The 27761-nt window shown below is 31.7% G+C and overlaps 3 protein-coding genes and 1 long non-coding RNA gene across 5 annotated transcripts; 2 read left to right on the forward strand and 2 right to left on the reverse strand.

Moving 5' to 3' along the window:
- The first annotated feature begins 1973 nt into the window (after positions 1-1973).
- Positions 1974-7936, forward strand: LOC11413711 (uncharacterized). The gene is made up of 5 exons (XM_003627577.4): positions 1974-4138; positions 5708-5809; positions 6385-6505; positions 7126-7245; positions 7656-7936. The coding sequence occupies exons 1-5, from the start codon at positions 3998-4000 to the stop codon at positions 7775-7777; spliced, it is 606 nt and encodes a 201-aa protein (XP_003627625.1). The 5' UTR covers positions 1974-3997; the 3' UTR covers positions 7778-7936.
- Positions 7937-9458: 1522 nt separating this feature from the next.
- On the reverse strand, positions 9459-11485 carry LOC11446199 (16 kDa phloem protein 2). The gene is made up of 5 exons (XM_003627578.4): positions 11265-11485; positions 10493-10558; positions 10265-10391; positions 9822-9936; positions 9459-9723 (listed from the first exon to the last, which is right to left on the reverse strand). Exons 1-5 carry the CDS (start codon positions 11329-11331, stop codon positions 9652-9654), a joined length of 447 nt encoding a protein of 148 aa, XP_003627626.1. The 5' UTR covers positions 11332-11485; the 3' UTR covers positions 9459-9651.
- Positions 11486-16403: 4918 nt separating this feature from the next.
- On the reverse strand, positions 16404-18312 carry LOC11446200 (elicitor-responsive protein 3). 2 transcript variants are annotated; one of them, XM_039829455.1, is made up of 6 exons: positions 18041-18312; positions 17693-17758; positions 17471-17597; positions 16807-16921; positions 16634-16706; positions 16404-16542 (listed from the first exon to the last, which is right to left on the reverse strand). In XM_039829455.1, the coding sequence occupies exons 1-5, from the start codon at positions 18105-18107 to the stop codon at positions 16635-16637; spliced, it is 447 nt and encodes a 148-aa protein (XP_039685389.1). In that variant the 5' UTR covers positions 18108-18312; the 3' UTR covers positions 16404-16542; position 16634. The 2 variants fall into 2 exon arrangements, with proteins under 2 accessions (XP_039685389.1, XP_003627627.1); XM_003627579.4 differs by having other exon boundaries at positions 16404-16706; positions 18041-18310.
- A 3406-nt stretch (positions 18313-21718) lies between these two features.
- Positions 21719-22846, forward strand: LOC120577343 (uncharacterized). The gene is made up of 2 exons (XR_005643395.1): positions 21719-21769; positions 22259-22846. It is a non-coding gene; the product is annotated as an uncharacterized lncRNA (long non-coding RNA).
- Positions 22847-27761: the final 4915 nt, after the last annotated feature.

Below are 27761 nucleotides of genomic sequence, written 5' to 3' on the forward strand. Positions count from 1 at the left end.
TTTTATATTTTTAGTTCTTTAAAATAGTCCCTATAAATAAAAATAGAAATTAAAATGAATAATTTTTTGTAATAACTCAATTTGAAAGCTTGTAATTTTGTAAGAATTAAAAACATAAATTGAACAAAGGTTTTTTTTTTTTAACAAGTCAAGAGAGAATTAAATATAACCAAACCAAATAGTAGCTTCCAAGCATAAGGTGTGTCTAGAACCTCCTAAAGTACAACAAGGAATGTTAACAACTACACGAGAACACCATCGGTGTTAGCCAATGCTCAAACAAGCTAAACAACTTGACCACCATCTCTGGCCAAATACAAACATGACATTTTTGGCTTTCAGCCATCCCAAAGATAACAATTTAACTTTATCTAACATACAAGGGACTAAGGTTACAATATTATTAAACAGTCGGTTGTTTCGTTCGTTCCAGACAACACAAGAACACATGAGCCAAATTAGCTCCAAGAACGAACGTTTAGCTTTACAAACACCTAACATATAAGTAAATTGCAACAAATGGTCGGAAATATTTTTAGTATCGACCCCCACAACGCCAATCCAAACACGAACAAGCTGCCATAACAATCCAAAAGTCGAGCATGTAAGGAAAAGGTGGTCAACCGTTTCAATCTGACCACACCCTGAGACACTGTAAGACGCTGCTGTTGGGATAACTCCACGAACCACCAAATTAGCTCTCGTCGGTAAGCGATCCTGCAGGAGCCGCCAAGCAAAAACTGATACCTTCAGAGGAACATGTTGATGCCATACCAACTCCAACGATGTAGACATACACGGTGTAACCAAGTATGTCAGAACATCATAGGCACCACGCACAGTGTAAACCCCAACAGGGTCTGGGAGTCACACCCATCTATCTGAAACATTAGGAAAAACAGAAACGTCAAATAGTAAAGCCCTACACTCCTCTACCAAGTCCTCCTCCCACGCCCACAACGTACGCCGCCACCTCCACCCAACACCACCAAGTGTTAGACCAAGAGAGAACATGTCAGCCACAGTGGCGGTTTTGTTTTTAGTTAAGTCAAATAAACGAGGAAACCGCACACAAAGAGGTAACATCACAATCCACCTATGCGTCCAAAACAACGTGTCAGCCCCATCTCCCACCCTCCTCGACACACTATTACCAAACCAACCGTCACCCATATCGGCATCCCCATCACGATCCTCCCTACCTCCTGCCACCATAAAGAACCACTCCGGCCCCCAACCTCCAACCTCCAAGCTACCTCGCCATAACGGGCGACTAAAATATGATACCACAAACCTTCTCTCTTCACTAACATCCTCCAACACCATTTTCCGAGTAAAAAAAATAATAAATAATTTTTTCAATAAAGATTCAATGGAAGAGATTATACCCGATGAAGCTTTAAAGAAGGAAAGTGCATAGACATGCATAAGTCAAAACCGATTTAAGGAGGATCAAGCGGCCGCCAAAAAAGAAAAACCGGTTATTCCAACCTGACAATCTAGATTTAATACGATTCACAATAGGATCCCAAAAGAAAAGTCTCCGCGGATTATCCCCAAAAAGAAAGCTTATATCGAAAAACGTTCTAAATAATACCAATTACATAATTTTCAATTCAATATTTTCGATTTTACAATTACAGTAATGGTGAATGCACCAATGGCAATATTTTACGATGTACTTAAAATCTTTTTTTTTTTTTACAAAACTTAAAATCATTTCTCTCAATCTTATTTATACATTTTTTTAATACACGTGAAACGAAGAATGATTTATGGACATGCACAATAATAAAACTTTAGCTTAAAATTAGAACAGAGCAGAACACGTATGAAACGATCGCAGAATCCTCTCTACTTCCACCACGATAAGGAAGCAGTCTCTTTCTCCCTGCCACATTTCATGGCTTTTACCACCGCTTCGCCGCCTCACCTTCCTTTCATGGCCAACTCACCAATCCGGCACAGTATGTTTGTTTATTTGTTTCATTTATTGATCTCTTTGTTTCTTTTAGCTACTAATCAACTTAATCAACTAGTTCATAGATACAACGTGTTAGAACCAATTCTTCTGGAAATTATATACTATATTTTTTGTTTAGCATGTTTTTTTTTATAGAAAGACGAAATGACAAATAACCATTGAAACTTGCACACACAACGGAGGGGTTGGGGTTCGAACCCCGACGAAGTGTGTCTGGCATAGCAATTTTGGTATTTTTGTTACCTGAGCTAGGACTTGTGGACTGTTAAGCATTTTTATTTCAACAAGAAAATAGGTGTAGGCATTAACGGTGTTAAGGAGTTAAAAGTCCAAGTTCAAATTATAGCACGAGAGAAAATACCATCATAAAAAAAACAGAAAATAGGTGTATCAAATATAAATCCCATTCTAATGACAGTGTAAACAAGTTAATTATAAGTTCTGTAATGATGTGTTTGCTTTGGCGGTGGAAATTCCACGTTCGACCAAAATCACGGTAGCAATGCACGTTTATTGTGAAGCTAGGAATATTAGTTTTTTTATGACAAAAACAACTCGAAACGCACAGCAATTGTGACAAAAAGCTAAACCAAACACATGCTAACTCTAATACATGAAAAGACAACAAATTTTAATTTTTTTTTTTTTTTGAATAGGCAAATATTAATCAATTAATTGTAATGTCGGTATTTTTTCATTCATTGTGGGTTTGAGTTCTGGTACTTTAACTACTTAAATTCCTTTAACCCTTAGGTCAAACCATCATCACCTGGTTCACAACTTGCTTTGGTCACCTACTTGGTACACAAATCTTGAAGTATTGCCTACTTAGGGGTATACATAATCAATACTCAACCCGGGATTGGGTAACTCAACTGGTTTGAGCTAAGGAATAAGAAGTTGGAGGTACTGGGTTCAAAGTCGGACAAAGGAGTAAAAACTAATCAAACAACTAATTACTAACATTAACCATTAAAAAAAAGTTGATACTAAACCCTGGGGATGTTAAACAAACTGTTAAACCAAACCAAACCACACTGATTTGAGCTAAGGGTTAAAGAAGTTGAGATTGTTGAGTCAACCCCCACAAATTGTTGGTTCTTAGTGCATTTGTTGTAATATACTACTTTTAAAAATTATTTATATTCGTTTTATTTGTTCATCTTGTTGTGTTTGGATAATAAGCAAAATTATTCATGTTCTGCTGTTGTGATCACATTTTGTTCAACCAAATGAGATTATACGGCCTCTAAGTTGTGATCACATTGAAAATGAGATGACGATCATGTCCATGTCTCTCTAGAGGTAACCTTTTTGATTGCATATTATTCTGTTGTGCTTTTTAAACGATAAGCGACTAAGCGTTGTAGTATTTAATTTCTAGCAGAATTTCTTTTTAACACTTAATAGCAGTTTTTGTTTGGGGAAAACCAATTGTTATTGTTATTTATATATTTAATTATGACATTTGATTTCCTGGACTATTTCCTCCTTCATTATTGTTGACTGTTTTCTTTTAGTCAAGGATAAGAATCTTAGGTGAAATCATGGTGATGTTTGGTTCATTTGTCTCTGCTTAAAATTTAAGATTGTTCCCACTCATTAGTGATTTCAAGAGTCACTGCCCCTTACTTTTGCTTTTCCGTGTGGGATTGTAAGCGATTTGTTTTCAGGAATGGTAACATGGCCTATTTTGGTTATGCTTTACCCTGATTGGTATCCGTTCATAAACCTTCCGAATAATGATAAATATTTTGTTTAGTACAATGAATCTCGACCGTAATCCATAAATGTTAAGGAAAATGTAACGCACGACCATGATTCGATTGTTTACTCTGGCACGTGAGAAAATGGGAACACGTGACTTTGGAGGAGTAGGAGGCGCCTTTTTATTTGCATCCTTTCCCCCTTCCCTTTCATCTCCTTATCACAAACCTAAAAAACATTTCAAACAAAGTTGAGGCGGAAGAGACCTTTCAAAGTTTTATTTCGGGGGAAAAATCTGCTAATTACATGGCACCTAAGAGAAAAAGAAGTCAACCTAACGGAGACGAAAGTCCATCTGAGGGAGAAGAAAGTCCACCTGTGGGAAAAGTAATTCCGACAGGATGGGATGTTAATTCTGAAGTTCAGAAAGATGGCTCGATTAAAGCGGTACAATAAATCTACTTTAGATTTTCTGTTTATGTTTGGGTGAAATTATTGAATTCTAGTAATGCCATTCAAGATTTTGAAATTTATTGATATTGATCATGCCTGTAATTATCTTGTACATGGTTGCTGATTCAGTTTATTTCATTTTATGAATTTAAGATTATGCTGCTGATATTGTTTTACTTTTTGAATTGGCTAGTAAATGTCATGTCTGCTAATTAAATGCTGGAAAATCTGATCCCCCGGTTTCAATTGACAATGCGTTAAGATTAGTGTGGCTGGAGCAAAGAATTTTCCCATTTTTAAATTTTTAAAAAATGTGCACTATTGTTATATAGTGGCTATAGTCACCACCAAAAAAACAGTGGCTATTGTGGTAGCGGGATCTGAACAAATTGCTATTGTCCCATAATACAATATTTAGTACAAAATGGTGTAAAAAAGCGGCACTATAGCACAGTTGCATTGTGGAATTTGAACAAATTAACCACTATTTTACAATAGTGTATACAAATTCAAGTCATTTTAATTAGACTCTACTAAAATTCTTAGATTTGTGTTCTTTAAGCATCAAGCCATTGAGTGTTGACAAAGTGTCCGAGAGGTGTCCTAGCCAAGTTTGGTGTGTGTTCCAGATACCTGGTGAGGAGTGTCTGGCACATGTCTTAAGAGTGTCACATAGGTTCCAGTGTTGAAAACATGTGTGACATAAAAGTCTGAAAATATTAGATGTATTCAAGATTCAAAATATCCTTGTTAGAAAATATGAAAGTTGCTGAAGAAACAAATGTAGTGTATGGAAAGTCATTGTAATTGAGATAATGCTTTGAAATTATACACAACAGCAGACATGGAATTCATATTTTGAATTATTATTTATTAGTCTCATCATGGAAATAAAATTGCCATTTATTTCTCTGTGTCTACTAAATAGCATCCGTAGCATTCATTATTCCTATAATCCATAATACTAGATACTGATACATTCACATTAAACTTTCTTGATCTCGTGTCTTCCAATCTCAGATGAGCAACGATATTTTTGAAACTACATCCAATGATCCAAATATTACTGCTAACTTGCTTCATTTTGTTTTAGGATAAACTCATAAACATGATATTTTTGGAATCAGCGTGTTTCGTTGCTTTTACATTGTTTATGGGATATGGTTGTGTCTATTGCTTATCTTTGATGTTCTGCTCTTACCGGAACTTTTCTGTATTCGGATGTCAAGAAACTAAATAACTTTGTTGAATTTTCATCCACTATGGTTTGCTTGCTGTTGTTTTCTTTTAATTTTTCCTTTCTGAATGATCTCTTATCATTCTTTCAAATAGCATTTTTAATTATTTATCAATATAAAAAAATTATCCTCTTGTTCAATCATCGTAGTGGAAATATTTCCAGCAGTTCTACTTTATATCTCTGACATAGAGAGCAAATTAATATTAGTATTCAGGTTGAAAGAAAGGAAATAAGTTTTTGAATACTTTTCACCAATGTTTTTTTTCTTTTTTCTTTTGGTATGAATGTCTATCACTTGACTGTGTCGTATTTTTCTGTTGCAGTCTTACTGTTGTCCAGATACCGAGCAGTACTACAACACATATCGCAGGCTAATACGGTATGTAAGCTATGCTAAGAAAAACCAAGTTGGACCCTACGAACCGGTGAGTTGAATTTCATTTTCCCTGAATCATCACAACAACTTAATGTGTTGTTCTTAACAGGCACAGGATTTCCCATCAATTTTGTGAAAGTTTCTTGCATTTTGGACATGTAAAATTTTAAATGTGTTTCATGGAAGTATCAAATGGTTTTGTTGACTGCTTTATTAAGTTTCAATGTCGTTACTGACACTGTACTGCTGGAGATGAAGAGTGCGACAAATTCCTGGAACCTTAGAACTCCTCCATAATTTAGTTATGTTATTCCTCTTTTTTGTGTCCCTCTCTCGATAGTGACCAATGTGGCGTGTATGACAACTACATTTTCTACTTCAAGTTTAATTTTTTCAGTCGGAGTCTGCAATACCTTACTTTATATTAGTATTAGTATATTAGATACTTATTTATTGTTTTTCATCTTGTGGAGTTGATTGCCATATAGGTTTCTAAATTCCCTTTGTGAAGATTTATTCCCATCACGTTACCCTCCTGAAAGTTTATACTGTTTATATATCATTTTGAGCTAAGGTATCAATGACAACCTGGAACATCAATCTTATTTTTCTTTCTATTTGCAGTTATTGACATCAACTAAAATAAGAACTCCCATTGTTTCCAGTCCCAGGAAGACATCAGCTGCCTTGTCACTTCCTGGGGGACCACGCCAATCAAGCTCGGATTCGTTAGCTGCTGATCAGGGTAAATTTCTGAACAGAACTTTTAATATGGATAATGTATGTCTATGATCATAGGCTTGCGAAACTGGCAACGAATAGGAGGGTAGATCATAAGCTTATACATGAGCTAATAAATTCTTGTATAGTTGTTGTTTTAAGTGTATTTACACGTACCAAAAATCCCAATAAACTGTTACTTTTGATGAAGTTATGTCTTTTCCTATTGCACCCTTAAATTGTTGGTTGTTATCTGATTCCACATATTTCTCTATACACTAAATGGTTAAGCATGTTATTGACAAAACAATAGTTATTAATGTCACAATGAACTTTGAAAACGACAAATAAATGTGCACATTTTTTAAATCAGAAGCGACAAGTAAAATGGAATGGAGGAACATTTAAGCTGCATAGTGGCACACAAGGGTTTAAACCGTAGTTGTGGTGACGGTCGCGTTGCAACCTTTAATATTGTCGACAACAATGGCCAAACACAGCTAATGCAGATTCAATCGTGATCGCAGAGACATCAAAAACCTTGATGTTGCGACTCTGGTCGCGGCAGTGGATCATTTTTTGAAACCTTGGTGGCATACTTCAATTGCTTTTGTTCTTAATTGATTCAATTTGTGTTTCTTTCAGATTCAGATGATGATTCTAAATCATCCAGCACAACCGAAAGTGGTGATGTGAAGGAAGACGAGGAATCTGTGCCCAAGAAGGATGCTGCTGTCTTTACTGAGTTGGGAACTGATGCAGCGGGTAAGAGATAAACCATCCTGTTGCCATTGGATTTATTTTTATATACTCTTATTTTGCACTTTTTGTTTTAAATTTTAAAAAGGTCTCAACAGTGCTTATATGATTATATCTATACATTTAGAATAATTTTCTTGGCACTTATTTCGCAGAATGTCATGTGTGTTTGTTCTTAATGGAGGCATTAATTTTCACCATGTTTTGGGTAACTTATTTTAAATTGAATTTGGCAATTATCATGGTTGAGTTTGATTTGGTTGAAGTTTTAGTCTGAATGATAGTATACATCTTGATTTTTTCAAGATGAGACTTTTCACATTGCAAAATCGTATAACAGAAACATTCCTTTGCTACTTCAAATTTGGGTTATGGAATGTAATAATTGACATATATTTTTCATTTTCATATGGCAGTGCATCAAAACACTCAGGAAAGGAGGATGAGTAGCAGGCCGAAGAAAGCCAACACAATGTTGACAGGTTTCGTTCTGTCCGAGGAAAAAAAGGGAGAAGGAAGAAGAAGGATTAGGCAATGATTGGATTCTGACTTATTTCTCCATCATTACTCTTCTTTGTGACTTGCCTCATTGTATTACTCACTAAATTCCATTGAACCTATTAGCTACTTTATCATAATATCTCTGTAGTGTACTTGCTGCAGAGTAATTTCACCAATAAAGTGAGTTTTTATTTCATCATTCTTCTATGTACTATGCTGATTGTTTCTGTTGTTGTGAGTTACTGGTTTTGTTAATCATTAAAATTTGGTGCTTCCATCTTGACTTTGATGGCGGAAAACATCAAGATGTATAGAAAAATCGGGATCCCACTAAAGATCGTTAGAGTATAGAAAAAGCGTACATTGTAGGATCGTAACAAGTATCATAACATCCCACAAAATTGACAAAATTATAAAAGTAACTAAGAAAAATAACCTTTCATAAATAAAAACTTTCATTAATCATCATTTTCATTGTCAAAGATGATAAGTGTTGAGGAATGATAAAAATTGATAGGAAAAATGAAAGAGAGGAAATTGATTCCTATAATTAAGGATGAGAAATTCTCAATTTCACAACCCAATGAATCATTAAACACCACCAAGTCCCAATAATCTAACCAATATATTATATTTTACCTAAAAAAAAAAAAAAGTATACTATTTTTACTATCTATACTATATATATATGGGTAGTGATACATAAACCACCTTAGGTGGCATATACCACTTGTACATCCACATATAATTGTGACATACTATACATTTGAAATCATTTTGTTGGCACTTTTTTGGGATGAATTTTTACAAACAGAATGTCAATATGTCATGTGTGTATCTTCTTGATTTTTTCAAGATGAGACTTTTCACATTGAAAAAACTTATTACAGAATCATTCCTTTGCAACTTCAAATTTAGGTTAAGGAATGTAATAATTGACAAATTTTTTATTTTCGCATGGCAGTGGATCAAAACACTCAGAAGAGGAGGATGAGTAGCAGAACGAAGATAGCCAACACAACGTTGAAAGGTTTCGTTCTGTCTAAGGAAAAAAAGGGAGAAGGAAGAAGAGGATTAGGCAATGATTGGATCCTGACTTGCAGCATAGTCTCACTAAATTCCATTGTATCTCTTTAGTGTACTTTCTGCTGAGTAATTTCACCAATAAAGTTAGTTTTTATTTCATCATTCTTCTGTGTACTATGCTTATTGTTTTTGTTGTTGTGACTTACTTGTTTTGTTAATCATAAAAATTTGGTGCTTCCATCTTGACTTCGATGGTGGAAAATACTCGCTTCTAAGATATCCAGGCTGATCTGAAAAACTTTCTTGAACGCATGGACCACCTAGAAGCTGAATATGAAAACAATCGCACCCTTATTATCGGTCTTCTAAACGGGTTTGGAGTCCAGCATCATATCCAACGCTACTACTGCAACAACCTGATGATCAAGTTAGAAATGTCAAGTTCAACTATCGACGAAACTGATGTTTTGTGGTGGATCTTTAAAGCCGAACATTTTAACAAATTACGCTACCCCTGATGATCAACGCCTCACAATTACATTGATCCACCTTCAACAGGACTAATGTTTTGCAGCGGGATCTTTAAAACTAAACAGTCTTTTTTAAACTATAACGCTACGCCTACGCCTGATTATCAACGCCTCACTGTCACATCGATCCCCAAAAATATAACAAGGCTTATCTTGAATAAGTTTTAGTGCATAAAATTAAAATATTATTTCAGCAGCATAACATAGTTTATGTCAAAAGGAAAAACAGAATTTTATCAGATCATCACACACCAGCAAATACAGAGATTAAAATCCCTAAAGATACATTTTTGGTCTTCTTTCATAGAAGTAATTCTTGATTTGGGAGGAGATATGTAAATATCCTTCATTCACTTCAAAAGTCCCTAGCCGATTGTTTCCATCCTCCGGTCTCCTCCTCTTGATTGTAACTCCGTTCGTAGTTTCTCTGCAACCAATAATTGATAGTACATTTTAATAGGGAGAAAAATATGCATAAAATTATGAAGAAAAATAATAGAAAAAGAGATTAAATAGCCTTATTACCTCAGGTGTAAAAGTGAGAGCAACCTTAACCTCTCCACAATATTTTTCATCTTTCACAAGTTTGTAAGAATTCTCTGGAACGCTACCCTCTTGAATCACTGTCTCTAAAGGAATTCTATAGGCAGAAATGAATGCCAAAATTGCAAATTACAACTTTCTAACCTCCTTTTAAGTGTAAACTAGTTTTAAGAAAAGAAGTGTACACTATCAATATAAACTAGTTTTACACCAACATTCAACTTTTTCAGTTATTTTAAATTGCAGTAAGAAAGTTGGTTTACCTTGCAATATAAAAGTTCTTATGGAGTATAAACTTGTTTTGAGTTTTTATTGAATATCAGTGTAATACTATTTTACACTGACAAATGACAATGTATCTCCATTTAATTCGAAAGAAGACGAATCAAAGGAAAATTTGCAAGTATAAGAAGAATTTAACTCACATTACTTCTCCAAGATTATCATCAGCACTATAGTTGTCCTTTTCCATTATCTTTAGATTGAGCTCATAAGCAGTGTCAGAAACAGTGAAAAGAAATGTCTCATTCCATTGAGGGTTGGATCCAGCACCTGATATTATTCATAATACAATAATCAAGCAACTAGAGAGAAATAAAAATTAACAAATAAGCAGATTAATACTATGTTTATCATCAGATTCAGAAATGTACCTTCTTGCACAGTACTCTTGTGCTCCTGTGCCCTGTAAGTGAGGATCACATAAGGATCTATGCTAGCTGCTCATTCAGAACAAAGATCAAGACTTTAGAGGATCATATCTTGATCAATTTTATTAGTAAAATTGGTAATTCAACATTATTATATGATTTTAGTTTTTTAGAAAGAAAAAAAGAACGATACTCGTTCATATTGTTGATAGAGTACATCGAATACAATATCAAATTCAACGTCGCTAAAAACGAAAAAATGATGAATCTGTAGACAAACTCGCAAAACCCGAAATAATAGTATACAACAGCAAAATATCTGCAAATAATATGATAAAACTAAATGATCGGAATACTCATGGCTAGGGTTATGCAATGTTGACATCTAAGTCATTGATTGAATCAATAATTGATTAAAGTTGATCCTTCAATATGAATCAATAGAACATCGTAACAAGATATAATATCAAACAACGCCGCACCACGATGACGAACAACAAAAGGGCCGACTCGTGAATTGGGCTATTATATGATTATAGTTACAACTAATTAGAAATTTAACAAAGAAAAATAAAACCTGAATTGATTCACTAATTCAATCAGCAATGAAAAATAGACTCAATTAACAAGCTTTAGGAACAAAAAATATATAGATCGGACCAACTTAAGATGAAAATTTTCTTTAGATTAATTTGATCACAAGATTTCATACTTTTGGATCCATTGATTGATGCAGAAATTTCAATGAGAATGTACATAATATTAATTTACTTACAGAGAAAATCATTGTCTTCAAGGCCTTTAGCACTGATCAAAACAACTTCAAGCGTTCCACGAGGCATCTTTCTCTGATTTCAAAAATTCTAAATGGTTAAGAGCTTTTGATTCTAGATTATGATTATCTCTAAAAGATTGAATTCACTGTACCAAAAAAATGCCTGAATCAGTGTATATATAGTATTAAATTGAGTTTGATTGGATCCAACTTTTTTTCCTTTTAAATGTTGAGTCCCTTTAGGATTGTTTTTTCCAATATACAATATGCACTCTAAATAGCTTATGTCATTATTTTCTACGCATATATACATACATATTCCAATTCATTCCACCATTTTATTTTATATAAATACATAATGATGTGATTCATTTATTTTTTTCAAGAAAAATGATGTGATTGCTGAACTTCAATAAATCGGTTGGGAGCAATAAATTCAATCCACAATTAGAATAATTTTTGTCTAAATTTTACTTATCCTTGGACCAAAGTTCATGTTACTATTTCCCTTTCCTTATGAACTAGAGTTAAGAAATTGTAATTGATGCTGATAATTTATGTTGGTTTATAAAGACAATCTACCTTCTTATGAAATAAAAATATTATCTTATCATATACATATTAAATATCCAAGTGGCGGGTTCCTTATATCATTACATTCATTGAATCATTGCAGGAGTGGACTAAGATTTTTTGTAAAAGGGAAACTAAAAGCACAATATCAAAGATGAAAGCTTTGTGTATTATCCTCTTCAGAAGTGTGTTTTTACACTAACAAATGAGTCTTATTTTATAGGACACAAAATGAGCAAGTGAGTGATCAAAGTAATTAAGAACCACTAACTATTCATTTTACATAATACACTTTCCCCCTGAACAATACAACCATGTCTGAGACGACGAAGACCAATTTTTTTGTATTAGTTGTTCAAAAACTCTGCTTGCATTGGCGGAGCCATTAGGGTGCAAGGGGTTGTCATGGCATCCCCAAAGTTTTAAAAAATTCATTTTTAATAGGTATATATACACATTTTTAATTAAATGTTATTTACCTTCAACTTACTTATATATTAATTTTTGCATTATAAATCATGACTTTACGGTCTAGCAAAGCGGTTAAGTGCCTCTCCTTTCATCATTAAGTCTTATGTATAATTTTTTCTTAGTTCATTTTTAGCTTTGACTCATATTTTTTGTATTTTTTGAACAAAAAATGCAATGAAAACATTGTAAAACGCAAGTATCAAAAACTATGGTTGGGGGAGAAACATAAAAACAAACGAACCACCTGACTACAACTTTAATTGTAATTATTTTTGTCACAATATATATTTATATCTTAAAAATATGCCTCTCCATAGAAAAATTCTTAGCCCCGCCACTGACTGATTGGGAGTGACTTTATGAAAAGGTCTGCAAGACTATCACATGAACAAATTTGTTGAATGTTTATATCACCATTCTTCTGAAGATCATGAGTGAATTTTTTTTAAGAAAAATATGTTTAGTTCGATCTTTTTTAATGTAACCTTCTTTCAACTAAGCAATGCATGCAATATTATCTTCAGAAATAATTGTCACATTTATTCTCCCGATAGATAAACTGCAACTCGTATGTGCTGAATTAGAGACCTTAGCCAAACACATTTTCGACTTACCTTATGTAGTGTTAAGAGTTCATCATGATTTGATGATGTTGCTGTTATGGTTTATTTCACAGATCTCCATGAAATGGTTGTACCTCCACATGTAAACAAGCAACATGTTTGTGATCTTCCATTATGAAGATCTGACAAATAACTTGCATCTCCATAATATTGTAAGAGAAGTTTACTTGAATGCAAAGAAGGGTCTCCTCATATGCATAGGTGGACCAAGTTCCAAGCTAGTTTGATTCCTCCGTTGTCTTAATGAAGGGCAACCTCCATTTCTCCGCCATCCTGATCTTATCTTCAGTTGATACCCGCTGCCATCGCTACATCAACACCGCACAATAGGTTTTTTTTTTTTTTTCGTTGAAGAAACGGAGTTCGAACCACGACTCATCCACTTATGTGTGTGAGAGTTTCTAATGACTATTGTCATTTCATCTTTCTAAAAAAAATTAAAACTTGGCATGCTATGCACATTCCAAAAATAATCTAGAACTCACCTTATAAAATTAATTCACAATTGATATGGTAAGTGCTACTTAATTTATAGACCAATTTCAAATCTGTAATGCCACACTTTTCCAAACTTGAGGTGTGCGATTCTCACCAATTGACCAAAAAAAAAATCACAATTGATTCTTTAGAATTTCATTGTTTGATTGTTTGCCACAATTTGTTAAACACCGGAAATATCGGTGTTTAGTTGAACAAAATGTATGAGCAGGAACTTGATTGTTAATAAGAAACTCAAAATGAGAGAGAAATGAAGTGAATAGAAAGGAGAAATTCTGTTATTGAATGAATGAGTTTGTTACAATGAGCATGTACTTATTTATAAGCTATTGAGTGTACATTGTAGCTATCATATACTATCTATATGCTAACACTATCTACCCTTACTGTCACAACTCAGATACAGTTGGCATGCTTAGTTAGTTAGGGTTGAGTCCGGTAACTTGCTTCTCAAGTAACCTCATCTTCTTCTTCAATTCTTAACAGCCTCCCACATGCTGGTGCTTGGTATATATCTACCATGCCAAGCTTGGATAACAATGTGAGAAAGGGCTTTGGATGCAGTGGTTTGGTGAAAAAATCAACTGCTTGTTCTGCACTAGAAACTGGAAGAAGCTTCATAGTTTCATCTTGTACCTTATCTCTAACAAAGTGGCAATCTATTTCTAAGTGTTTTGTTCTTTCATGGAAAACTGGATTTGTTGCAATATGTAATGCACTTTGATTATCACAGTATAGAATATGCAGTTTTGCATTATTGATCCTTAAATCTCTCAGTAAGTAAATCAGTCATTGCATCTCACAAGTTGCAGCTGATAGTGCTCTATATTCTACTTCACTTGAGGATCTGGATACAGTATTTTGTTTCTTGGTCCACCATGATACCAAGGAGGAACCAAGAAAGAAGCAAAAACCTGTTATAGATCTCCTTGTGTCAACACAGCCTGCCCAGTCTGCATCTATAAACCCTAAGAGTTGCATATTAGATGACTTAGGAAAGAATAAACCTTTGCCTGGTGATCCTTTCAAGTACCAGATGACCCACCATGCAGCATTGCAATGTGTTTTAGTTGGTGCACACAAGAATTGGCTAAGTTGTTGAACTACAAAACAAATGGTTGGTCTTGTGTTAGTCAAATATATCAGTCTACCTACAACTCTTATGTATGAGTAAATATCTTCATAAGACTGGCCCCCATCATGGTGCAGCTTGATAGATGGATCCATAGGTGTAGTAACAGGTTTAGAACCCAGTAAACCAGAATCATTGAGCAAATCTAAACAATACTTTCTGAGATACAGAAATTCCCAGATGAGAGTATGCAACTTCAAGGCCAAGAAAATATTTGAGATTACCCAAATAATCCTTGATCTTAAACGATGTGTCCAATAGAGACTTGATTCTTGTGATTTCAGGCAAAATTACCTGCTAGAATGATGTCATCAACATACACTGAGAGCAGTGAATGTATCATTTGAAGCATGAATAAAGAGAGTGTGATATGCAGAAGCTTGCACATAACCTTGTTGAGTGAGAAAGATAGCAAGTTTCTCATACCACTTAGGCTGCTTTAAACCATATAGTGATTTGTCTATCATGCAAATCACCATGCATGAAGGCATTATTCACATCTAGTTGAAGCAGAAACCAGTTATTGATGGAAGCTAAAGCAAGAAGCATTCTAACAGTTGTCATTTTGGCTACAGGGGAAAATGTTTCAAAATGATCTAACCTTTCAATCTGACTGTAACCATTAGCAACCAATCTAGCTTTATATCTTTCAATGGTCCCATTTAAATGATATTTGACTTTGAACACCCATTTTCTTCCTATAGGTTTGATCTTGGGGGGTGTTAGCTTGTAATTTCGACATGCTCATTTAATATGGTCAACATTTGGTTGACCGTTAACTTTGTAGGAATCAAAGGCTTTCTCATTTCAATTCGAGGATTTCGACAGGATGGCAAGCCTGGCGCGCATGGTCTGAAGTTTGACAGAGCAAGGCTGAAAGATAAATCGCGTCGAAGTCAAGCATTCAAGGCAGGAAAACACATTTTCAAGCTCAAGAGCAGTTTCCTTAGTGGAAACGTAGGGACAAGCGGTTGTCCAAGATGGAGAAAATGTTGATCATGTGATTAGTGTTTTGCCAATCAGTTTCTTTTAGTATTAATAAGAGTTTACAAGTCGAAAAATGGGTCGCAAATCATTTATAGAAATTTTACAACACTCAAACTACCGTCTAGGGAAACGAGTTATAAAGAATGTATGTAAACTGATTTGTAGACCATTTTACTTTTAATGCAATGCATTTTACATTTCCTTTAATTTATGCGTTTAAACTTTTACTCTTTCCTTTAATTTTGTCTTGCTTTTACTTGCAATCTCAAACCTGTCGAGAGACAATGCCCTTTTTATTTAAAAACCCGTCTTGCTCTCTAAGTAACCTGAGTGCATCTCGTGGCCTTTTTCAAACCGCTTTCGATCAAAACCTTTGCACAACATGTCCTGAAATTTATAGTTCGGTCGCTCTTGCAGACCAAGCAAATCCGTTCACAATGCACAACATACATAGTCTCTCAAGTTCTAGCATTTTTGGTCGAAATACTCTACCAGTCTTAACGACAGATTCTATGAACTTGTTAAGACAACAAATGGATGAGAGTAATCATGAAATGGTTAATTTATTGACACAACAAATCGGTAGGGTATTTAATCCTTTGATATGAGACACAAACCGGATTACCAAGCCTCAACCAATACTTATGAAGTGTATACATTGTGAATTTTTATTCTCTTTATATTTACAACTTACTTTAAAAATCATATCAATATCATTTTTTATTTACCAACTAATTAAAAAATTTGTTTTTACCAAATATGCTTCATTTAATCAGCTAATTCCTCTGCTATAAGCTATAAAATTGTCAATTATAATTTACTTTATCTGCTAGTTTAGCCAATTAACTCATAAAATTCCAAACAAAATATAATATGGCTTCACTTGAATAAATTTTAGTGCATAGTAGTACAATATTATGTTATGGGAAAAGCAAAACAGAACACTATGATATCATCACACCAGAAAACACAATGATTAAAGTTCCTAAATGTTCTCAAAATATACTTTTTTTTGTAGAACTAATTAATAATTATGGATCTTGTAAATATGTAAATCCACCACAAGTATCCCCCTCTTCATTCACTTCAAAAGTCACTAGCTGATTCTTTCCATCCACCAGTCTCCTCCTCTTCATTGTAACTCTGATCATCATTTCTCTGCAACCAATAATTGATAGTACATTTTAATAGGGAGAAAAATATGCATAAAACTTTGAAGAAAAATAATATAGAAAAAGAGATTATATTGCCTTATTACCTCAGGTGTAAAAGTGAGAGCAACCTTAATCTCTCCACAATATTCTTCATCCTTCACAAGATTGTAAGCATTCTCTGGAAGGCTACCCTCTTCAAACACTGCTTCTAAAGGAATTCTAGAGATAGAAATGAATGAATATTTAGTATGCCAAAATTGTCTATGAGACGTCAGTGGTAAGAGTTTGACTATGTAACTTTAAAGGACGCAGTTCATATCATATCTGAGTTATTTTGAAAAAGTTAAATTAGTCTATCTAAATTGATATCGAAGAGAATCGAACCTAAGATCTTGATGAGAAGCACACTCTTAGATCTAAACCAATACCACCAGGTGAATCGTCAACACAAGTGGATTATCTTTATAAATAATTAGTATCCAAAAATTGAAAATTGCCCCTTTGTGCCCTCCTTTAGGTGTAAATTTTCAACCAAACAAGTTTAAGAGACCAACTTTCAAAGAGAATCCAACTTTACACTTCCTTCAGAATGAATATAAACAAAAGTGGTAGTTGCAAAGTCAATATATGTGTCTAAAAATTGTCCACATACATCAACTTTTCACCTACTTTTTTTGCTTGCATTTCATTCGGATGAAGTATTTTTTAAATTGCAGTTACAAAGATGAATCAAAGACAAATTTGCAAGTTAAAAACAATTCATCTCACATTGCTTCTCCAATATTATCATCATTATTATAGTTGTCCTTTTCCATTATCTTTAGATTGAGCTCAGAAGCATTGTCAGAAACAGTGAAAAGAAATGTCTCATTCCATTGTGGGTTAGATCCAGCACCTGATATTATTCATAAACCAATAATCAAATTAACCACTAGAGAACAAAATAACAAATAAGCAAATCAATATTACTTATTTTTGTCAGAATTTTACCTTCTTGAACAGTACTCTTGTGCTCCTGTCCACTGTAACTAAGGATCACATAAGGATCTATGCTAGCTGCTCATAAGCAAAGAAATTAACAACGAAAAAGTTGACTAAATGATTCTCTAATACAATTAGAAAAGAAAATTATACTTATTTAACAAGCTTTATGCATAATAATATGTAGATCAGACCAACTTAGTATGAATAATTTCTCTAATAATCAAATCATTTTTCAGATCATGATGAACTTTTATCCAAAAATTGAAAGTCAAACTCTTGGATCCATTGTTTCATGCAGAAATTTCAATTAAGAACACAAAATCATCGACATGTACAATACATAGAATTACTTACATAAAAAATCATTGTCATCAAGACCTTTAGCACTGATCAAAATAACTTCAAGAGTTCCACGAGGCATCTTTCTTTGATTTTGGAATTGCAGTTTGGACACAAATCTTAAATGGTAAAGAGCTTTTGATTATAGATGCTTCTCTAATATATATATTTATGTTTCTTAAAGTTGAAGTAAAGGATGAATTATTGTACCAGAAAATGCCTGAATCAGTATATAGTATTAAATTAAGTTGGATTTTTCCTGGATCCAACTTTTTCCTTGCGAAAGGTAAGTCTCTTTGCAAGGCCTTTTAAATTATAGGGTTAACAATACTTTACCCTTTGTAATATAAATCATTTTTGAGTATTCTAAAAAAATATATATATATATTGCAAGGACGCCAAAAAAAAAAATTTGCAGAGGTAAATTCAAAAATGACCTATATTACATAGGGTAAAACATTATTAATATATACAATATAATATATACACCCTGAAAAGCTATAGTATTATTTTCTTTTACAATCTTATTTGAGACACTAAAATGTGGACACCTCTTCAAATCTTGATTTAAACTTTTGTTCCCACGTTGTGGAGTCCACTTTGAAGATTCAATGTATTTGTTATATGTGGTTTTTTCTACTTATATGCATATGCATATTCCAATTCAATCCACCATCTCACCAATCATCATTATTTTTTTATAAAGTCATGCCTTCTTATAAAAGTTCAAATCTCATGCATATGGCAAGTTTTAATTGACGCGCCATGTGCTTTGATAATTGATAGAGTTTGGACGGTGTTTTTTTTAATCATAGGCAAACAGTATGGACTGTTTGATTTCTCCATTTAAAGACTACTTTTGGTTTTTTAATTTTTTTAATTTTAAAAAATAAGTTTATTTATCTGGAAGTTAAAGGTACAACCAAAAATTAAAAGTCTCATACGGAGAATGTGTCTAGATTGTTTACCAACTCGAGTCCGGTCACACGTAGGGTCAACATACAGTTCATGGAACAACAGGTTCTAAAAAAAAAAAAAGGAATTTTGGTTCATTTCAAGTCTCATGTTATAGAACTTTTTAGGCCTTTTGCCTCTTTGTCAACTACAATGCTACATCTAAGGCAAAGCATTACCTCATAATTCTTCAGCGTGCATTGATTGAGGAAGTCAACCAGTTCTTCCTCAGAATTCCTTTTTTTTTTTTTTTTTTTTTGTAGAGAATAAGGGCCAACATCCAAAAATAAAGAGAACTACAAGTTTACACGAATATTCGTAAGCATGCAACCTCCAAAAATATCATAAAAAATGAGACTTAAAATCCCACTAAGATTAGTCTCTATAACATGAATTTGAAAAGGATTAAGAAAGAAGCTATAATTACCTGGCCAATCACCACTTTTATTCATTTACAAAATATATCCAATAATAAAAAAGATTTTTGTAAAAAAAAAAAGTAATATAGATTCATTTATTTTTTATAAATCATGAATAATAAAAAAAATTATTCATTTATAAAATAGATCTAATAGAAACCAAGACTCATTTGCAAAATACGTATAATTAAATAAAACAACTAAATAATTCTAAGATTTCCTGTGGAAAAAGCAATAAGAAAATTATAAATTTAATAAAACCAAATATTGATTTTATAAAATATATCTAATAATTTTCAAAAACAAAAATAAAGTCCTAAAGATTCATTAATTTTTTATGAATCATGTCTAATCGAAATAAATATTCAACTATCAAATATATCTAATGGAAACAACTATTTATTTGTAAAATATGTTCAAGTAAATAAAAAAAACTAAATAATAATCACATTTCTTCTGGAAAAAGCCACAAAAAAAAAATTATAAATCTAATAAAAAAAATTATCATTTATAAAATATACGTAATAGTAACAAATATTTTGTAAAAAAAAAGCAACAAAGATTCATTTATTTTTAATAAATCAACTATAATATAAACAAATATTCACTTATAAAATATATCTAATAGAAATAAAGATTCCTTTGCAAAATATGTATAACTAAATAAAAATTAGATTTCTATGGAAACAGCCATAAAAAAATTATAAATTTAATAAAACAAAATATTCAATTATAAAATAAATCTAATAGAAACAAATATTTATTTGTAAAATATGTTCAACTAAATTAAAAAAACTAAATAATAATCACATTTCTTATGGAAAAAGCCACAAAAAAATTAAAAATCTGATAAGATCAATTCATCATTTATAAAATATATATCTATTATTAAAAAATATTTTGTAAAAAAAAGTAACAAAGATTCATTTATTTTTAATAAATCATCTCTAATATAAACTAATATTCACTTATAAAATATATCTAATAGAAATAAAGATTCATTTGCAAAATATAATGAATAAAAAAATAAATAATAATCAATTTCCTATAAAATAAAAAATAAAATAAAAACAAAAAATACTAAATATTCATCTATATAAGGAGGCAGCGCTAGGTTGAGCATTAGGGTTTGTTTACAAAGAAAGGTTACAAACCATTAACCATTCTCTCTCTGCTTCATAGGTGATTTTATCATTAATAACATATTTTTTTTTTTTATTTTAAAAAAGTGTATGTTCATGTTTTGGTGGGGAAGGATGTTGTTTTGTTAAATGTTGATTCTATTCAAAAAAAAATCATCCATATCAATAAGGGGTTGATATGGTTATACCTAATATTACATGTTTTGTTGGGGAATTGGGATGCTATTGTTAAGTGTTGGGCAACACCTAACATTACTACTAAATGTTAAGTGAATAATTCCTATCAATTTTTGAACCTACATTAGTGCTACAAATGTTTTTGAATTATTTTATTTTGCAACCTTGTTTCGTGCTCGTACGAGGGTGTGCAAGGTTGTGTCCATGATCGTGATTCGTTTCTTAGGTTAAATAGAGGTTGATCTGTTGTTTTATTGTATTATTATCCGTTTAGGTTGTCCTACACATTTTTATGGACTCATCGGGTTAAATTCTACGCCCCAAGCTTCTTCTTCTCTCTTTTTTTTTTTTTGGAAAAATATGCCCCAAACTTTTATGTGCTTTCGTTTTTATTAATCTAATATTTATTTGGGTCAAGTTCTACGCCGCATGCTTATTTTTTTTTTTTGGACAAATATTCCCGAAGCTTTTATAAGCTTTGTTTTTTATTAATCTAATATTCATATGCTTAAAAAAAATGTATATTTTGTTGAAGGCAGTAAAACTTATGATTTTTTCTTTATTTACTTTTTGTGTGATTCTTGACTAAGTTATGTGCACAATTTTAACCTTATTTAAATTTTTTTTTCTCGACAAAAAAAAACTTTTTTTTTTTTTTTCATTTTGAAAACATTAATTATTGATTGATTCAACATAAATGAATTTTTCATTTAAGTCAACAAACTACTTTTAGAAATTGATTTTTCAAGACATACCATATATGATAGATTAATGATGGAAAAATATTCTTTCAGATAAGGTCATTCAAAATGATTATTATTTTTTTAACTCATACATTCCAAATTCTATAAAAAAAATATAAAAAAAACTCATGCATTCCAGATGAATTGATATTCAACTAACTTTTTTATTTTGACTGGTTGATACTCAACTAACTTTTTTTTTTTTTGGAATTGTTGAAATTAGTTATAACATTATCAAAGTCATGAAAGGGGATCAGCTTGAGGTTTCTTTGCTCAGGGCCGAGGGCCATGCCGACAATGATTTTCTCAGTAAGTAGTAATATATATGCAAAATTATATAATTACAATATTCGCAATTTTATATTAAAATTTTATCAGTTGCTTGATCGCTAGTATACTTTTAAGGTCCTTATTGATATGCTATTAAAGATACTCCGTTGTTTATAATATATCTTCTTTTAACTTGTTCATATACATGAATTATTTTCTTACACCGATTATTATTATATCTTTATATAATAAAGACATTTGTGGTTGAATTTGAAACATATGCGTGATAAAAGTCTTTTTTTTTCTTTCTTTTCGTCATTGTAATTTGCTTGCCACCATTACCTAAATTAAGCCACTCAAATTAATCAAAGTTCTTATTTCTTGATAACTAGCCAAACGAGTTGTTTAATATGAAAATATATGTTTGAAAAAGTTGGTTAATTTTGTTTGTCACCACATAATTAAACTTAGAAATTCAAATTATTTTCCAATAGTTTGATTCTTATTTGTTTCTTGACAATTAAACAGAAAACGTAGAGCCGGTAGTCATTCTTAAGTATGCCTGCACACAGCATAGAGTCAGCTGTGTAAGCTATGCACCAACAGGTACATTTTTCTTTCTAATAACTTTATATTTTTTTGTTGAGTCTAAGAGCGAAACTCACACACACTGGATTTGAGAACTATGAGTTTAAACTCGCATCCTAACATATTAAATATCATTGCAATCATGTAGCATTCAATTATCACTTACTAACGATTATTATTGTCAATAACAGTTTCTGGAACTTACCCATGGTGGAATCAATTTTTTTATTTCGATGTTATTACTCCTCATATTGCTGAACTTACCATGAAATTATATGATAACTAGTATGTGGACCCGTGCCAAGCACGGGCTAGAACTTCTCGATACTTGAGGCGAAAATATGTTGTGAGTCTAACATTGAATAGATCAGTGGAAGTTGAACAAACTCTTACACTTATGTGGTTGCTCTTTGTGGGGAAGTGGCAGTCATATACCTAATACGTTAAGGTTTAGGGTGGAGATGTGGTGTCAATCTCACATTTGTGGTATTTGTTAGTCTAATGTGATGATGATAAACTGTTCTTTTAGTTTTTTGATGTCATTTGTTTGATTTTTATCTTAAAATTTAGTTTTTTAATGTCATTCTCTTTTTTGCGAAATTTTTCATTCAACCTTTATTATTTCAAGTTCGTTTTTTTTTGTCTTTAGTGCATGTTGTTGGGGAGTCTAGGGACCCCGGGAGAGACAATGGGTTAAACGTCTAGGTCTCTAGGATCATATATAAGAGACTTAAACATCACACTCTTACCCAAAACCTTAAGACAATGGGTTTATGAGTTCTTTCTCTTATATATCTTTTGTTTCCTCCATTCCTAATCGATGTGGGACATAATCACTCACACTTGATTACCCAACACATGTGACAATGAAAAATTGCATAAATGTTATGTTGAGTTGACAACATACATGCTTATTAGACATTTACAATTATGTAATGTTTTTTCTAAATGAGTATAATTTTTTTGTAAAATAATCACTCAAAAATCTCTAACTTGTACAACAAACCCATAAAATTACCGATAATTCACGCTATTCTATATACTCCCACAGATATAGCACACAATAATTTTTTTTCCTTAATCTTCTCTAATGTTAATATTCCTTTTTCATACTATTTTTTCCTTCTAAATTCCTATATCTCTTTCATGGAAGAAAGGAACATAAATCTCCCTCCATGAAACCACACTAACCAACCTTTTTGAACATGTGCTTCGTCACATAATTACAGACATGGATGGAGAGTCATACACTTGATTAAAAGATATTAATGTGTCAATTGTGAGTTAAAGTTTTATATAGGATGGAAAAGTGGATTTTGAACACCATATAAGTAAGATGACTCATATACATGATGTCATAAGATTTTGCGTAAATATGTGATATCAACCTCACTTGTGTGGTTTCTACTATAATATGGTGATCAAACTCGGTGTAGAATCCCCTGCAAGTCCCGAAAATATGATGAACATTTTGTTAGTTTCTGAGTGTCATTTGATTTTTTTTTTTTTTATATTAAATTTTAGTTATTGGAGGTCATTCGTTTTCATGCTATTTTTTTATTTAACCTCCATTATTTTAAATTACTTCACCTTTGATTTTTTGGTGGAATGTGACAATAGAATCATGTAGATGTGTTATGTTCAGTTGACAAAATGCATGCTTATTAAATTTTTTAAAGGATGCAGCGTGTTTTTATTGACTCTAATTTTTTTGGTAAAATAATTACGTCAAAATCTCTAATTCCATCAACAAAACTGTAAACTCATCAACAATTCACTCTAATTTTTATATTCTCATAGATAGAGCACACCATCCTTTTTTTTCCTTATCATTTCTTTCTTCTTAAAATTCTTTTTTTCATCGTCTTTCTATTTATAATTTGTTTTCTGTTCTTTCTTGTAAGAAAGAAACATAAACCTTCATCCAAGAAACAACCATCAACCCACATGTTTTACCTGTAGTGATCCAATTTCATATTACTTGTCTATGTCAACAAATCACAAATGCAGAGAGTCTCGCACTTGAGAGAGATATGCTAATGTGTCATATGTGAGTTTATATTCTATATTGGATGCAAGATTAGATGGTGAGAAAAATATAAGTGAGAAGACTCATATACATAATGCCTTACGATTTTTTGGTGAATTAGAGTGGTGGAAATTTATATCTTAAATTTTATATCTTGGATGTGCTTATTTCAAAGAAAATCAATTTCGATCTTTGGCGGGATCTGAAAATAGAAAATTGTAGATGTTTTATGCTGAATTGAACAATATATGCTTATTTGACATTTTAAGTTAAGATGTGGCGTCAATCTCACTTGCGTGATTGCCTTTAACCAAAAATGATGATCCAACTCAGTGTATGCTCCATATGAAGTCTCCCTTTGTACTCTAAGTCTTAGCATTATGATGAACTATTTTAGTAATATTCGGATGCCTTTTGTTTGGTTTTTTTTATTTAAATATTTAGTTTTTTGATGTCTTTCTCTTTAATGCTATTTTTTATTCAACTTCTATTATTTTAAATTCCTTCAATTTTGGTCTTTGATGGCATGTGACAATGAAAAAAATGTTCGTGTGTTATACTAAGTTGACAAAAATACATATTTAGTAAACATTTTAAAATAATGTGACATTTTTTTAATTAAGTATAATTTTTTGGTAAAATAGTTACCAAGAAGTATCTTACTCCTTCAACAAACCCATAAAATTACCGACAACTAACTCTATTTCCTATACTCATAGAAAAAGTACACACTGCATTTTTTTCTTTATCATTTCTCTCTTGTTCAAATTTCTTTTTCGTATTCATTGTGTTTCTTCTAATTTCCGTTCTCTATTCTCATGAAATAAAGGTACATAAACCTCCCTCTATAAAATCACCATCAACTCACCTTTTTTGAACATGGTGTATCTCTGTTTGATTTTATATGATTATGTCACATAATTAGGGATGCAGGTAGTAACATACTTGATTAAATGATTTTAATGTGTCAAGTATGAGCTACCGTTCTACATAGTAGATGAAAGAGTATATTTTGGATAACATATAAGTGTGATATCTTATATACCTAGTGCCTTCAGGCTTTGTGTGAATATTGTCAATCTCACTTGTGTGGTTGCTATTGGTCTAATATGACTATCCAACCTAATTTAGACTTCCATAGAAATCCCAAAAATATGATAAACTGTTTTGTTAAACTTTGGATGTAATTTGTTTGATTTTTTATCTTGAAGTTTGGTCATTGGAAGTCATTCGCATTCATACCATTTGTAATGTTCATATTGTTCACTTTCATACCAGTTTTTTTTTTGTTCGTTTTCATCATCTATATATCTAATGCCTTAAATTTTAGGGTGAAATGTGGTGTCAAAATCACTTGTGTTGATTCTCTTAGTCTAATATGATGATCAAACTTGATGTAGGATCTCTCGAAAGTCACAAACTTATGATGAACTGTTATTTCATTAGTTTTAAGATGTCATTTGTTCAATTTGTTTGCTTAAAATATAGTTTTTGGATATCATTATCTTCCACGTGAATATTTTCATTCAACCACTGTTATTTCAAATTCATTTACTTTCAGTCTTTGGTGGCAAATGATAATGGAAAACTGATTTTTTGAATCTAATGGAAAACTGAGTTGAAAAAATATATGTCCATTAGACATTTAAAATTACCTAGCATTTTTTTTAATTGAATCTATTTTTTTGGTAAAATAATTACCCAGAAAAATCAAACTTCTTCAACAAACTCATAATATTACCAACAACTCTCATTATTCCATATACTCTTGTGAACAAAACACATAATACCTTGTTTCCTCATCTTCTCTCATGTTCGAACTCCTTTTTCATATTTGTTTCTTCCTTTTAATTTTCTTTCTTTCTTCTTAATAAATAAGCGAACATAAATCGCCCTATATGAAACCACCACCAACCAACCTTTTTGAACATGATGTGTCTATGTTTGATCTTATTTTTAACATGCATTTAAGCATTGTTTTTTAGTTTCACATATGTTTTTCTCAACCTGAGGTTACCATATTTGAGGTGTATCAATAGTAAATGTGACTACATCTAAAATCTGAATGATATTCTATAATGTTGTAAGAGTCTAATTGATAGTAGTTTATAGCGTTATGTAATTTAACAACAATAAATACGAATGAAAGTGAAAGTCATTTAGATTTGAGGAAATCATTCTAATTAGATATAATGATTTTTTTTTGTTATGATAAATAGATAGAAGAAATTTGAATTTTATAAAATCATTCAAATTTGAATTCGGACTCCAACCCTTGCACATTACATTGCATTGTCATATTTAATGAAGCATGCTCAAAGAGATGGAATGCATGATATTTACTATTGATTAAGGATATGAGAGCCCATGTAATAGGGTTTTCCAAAAGGGTAACATATTTCATGATATGTGTATTTTTTTGGTGGTGGCAAGAGTTTGAACCCTGGACCTTGCATACATTATGCAGTGTCCCTACCAAGTGAGTTAAGCTCACGAGAACTCATGATATGTGTATTGTTGGTGCTTTGACAAAAACTCATTACAATGATATTTTTATATGATGATCTTTTTAATTTTATATATTTTTATTCTATTATGTTAGGTTTATGTTGCCCTAATTTTTAATTTTATTTTTTCATAAGTGAATTTGCGCACATAATTAAAAATATACTAACATTAAATTTTAAATATTTTTAGGTCCTCCAAAAGTTAACTACACCAGAAGAAATTATATTCAAAACACCAAATGTGATTACTTCTTCTATAAAGAATTCAAATATTAGTTCAACACCAAATTAGATAATACACTATATGAAAGAAAACATTATTGGGTAACTAAAATTAAGTTTTGCTAAAGGTTTATGAGTAGTTTGTCCAATTGGTTTTGAAATATGTTCCAAACTTTGTCAGGATCGATATTACAGTCAAAGTCTAAATTAAGAATGGTGGAGTGCACATTAATATTTTGGTATTTTTTGTTAAAATATATCGGTAATTGGTATATATATGTATTTGATGCAAAAAAAAAAAAAAAAAAAGATATTATCTTTTAAAAAAAAAACTATTTTAATTTAACAAAAACAAAGATATTTTATTTATTTGAAATCCATAAATTCCTCACACATGTCTTCCCAAATCCCACAAATATTCTTGTTATTGTCATTGTCAAACAATTTTCATTAGAATGGAAATGGATCCAATACCTTTTGCCTTATTTGTTTTGCTAATAAGACCCCTAATTATTTATTTTCCTTATGAAAAATGGCACAATGAATATCATTGAAGACAATTAAAAAATTTATGTCCGTGTAATCACTTGTGGATAATGCCTAATTTATGAATAGATTGACATGTATATTCATTTGAAGAGCTATTCTTTTGATTTTTTTTTTTTTTGGGAGCAGTATTCATTTG

The sequence above is a fragment of the Medicago truncatula genome, chromosome 8 (genome assembly GCF_003473485.1).
Source record: "Medicago truncatula cultivar Jemalong A17 chromosome 8, MtrunA17r5.0-ANR, whole genome shotgun sequence".
Classification (NCBI taxonomy): domain Eukaryota; kingdom Viridiplantae; phylum Streptophyta; class Magnoliopsida; order Fabales; family Fabaceae; genus Medicago; species Medicago truncatula.

Excerpts from the sequence above, each read along its gene's own strand:
- LOC11446200 (XM_039829455.1), bottom strand. The coding sequence starts at position 18,107 with ATGCCTCGTGGAACTCTTGAAGTTATTTTGATCAGTGCTAAAGGTCTT. Across the intron at positions 17,598-17,692 it reads CAAGAGTACTGTTCAAGAAG|GTGCTGGATCTAACCCACAA; the intron begins GTAAAATTCTGA and ends GAATAATATCAG. Across the intron at positions 16,707-16,806 it reads CTCTCACTTTTACACCTGAG|AGAAATGATGATCAGAGTTA; the intron begins GTAATAAGGCAA and ends TATTGGTTGCAG.
- LOC11413711 (XM_003627577.4), top strand. The coding sequence starts at position 3,998 with ATGGCACCTAAGAGAAAAAGAAGTCAACCTAACGGAGACGAAAGTCCA. Across the intron at positions 6,506-7,125 it reads TTCGTTAGCTGCTGATCAGG|ATTCAGATGATGATTCTAAA; the intron begins GTAAATTTCTGA and ends TGTTTCTTTCAG. Across the intron at positions 7,246-7,655 it reads GTTGGGAACTGATGCAGCGG|TGCATCAAAACACTCAGGAA; the intron begins GTAAGAGATAAA and ends TTCATATGGCAG.
- LOC11446199 (XM_003627578.4), bottom strand. The coding sequence starts at position 11,331 with ATGCCTCGTGGAACGCTTGAAGTTGTTTTGATCAGTGCTAAAGGCCTT. Across the intron at positions 10,559-11,264 it reads TGAAGACAATGATTTTCTCT|CTAGCATAGATCCTTATGTG; the intron begins GTAAGTAAATTA and ends CTGAATGAGCAG. Across the intron at positions 10,392-10,492 it reads CAAGAGTACTGTGCAAGAAG|GTGCTGGATCCAACCCTCAA; the intron begins GTACATTTCTGA and ends GAATAATATCAG.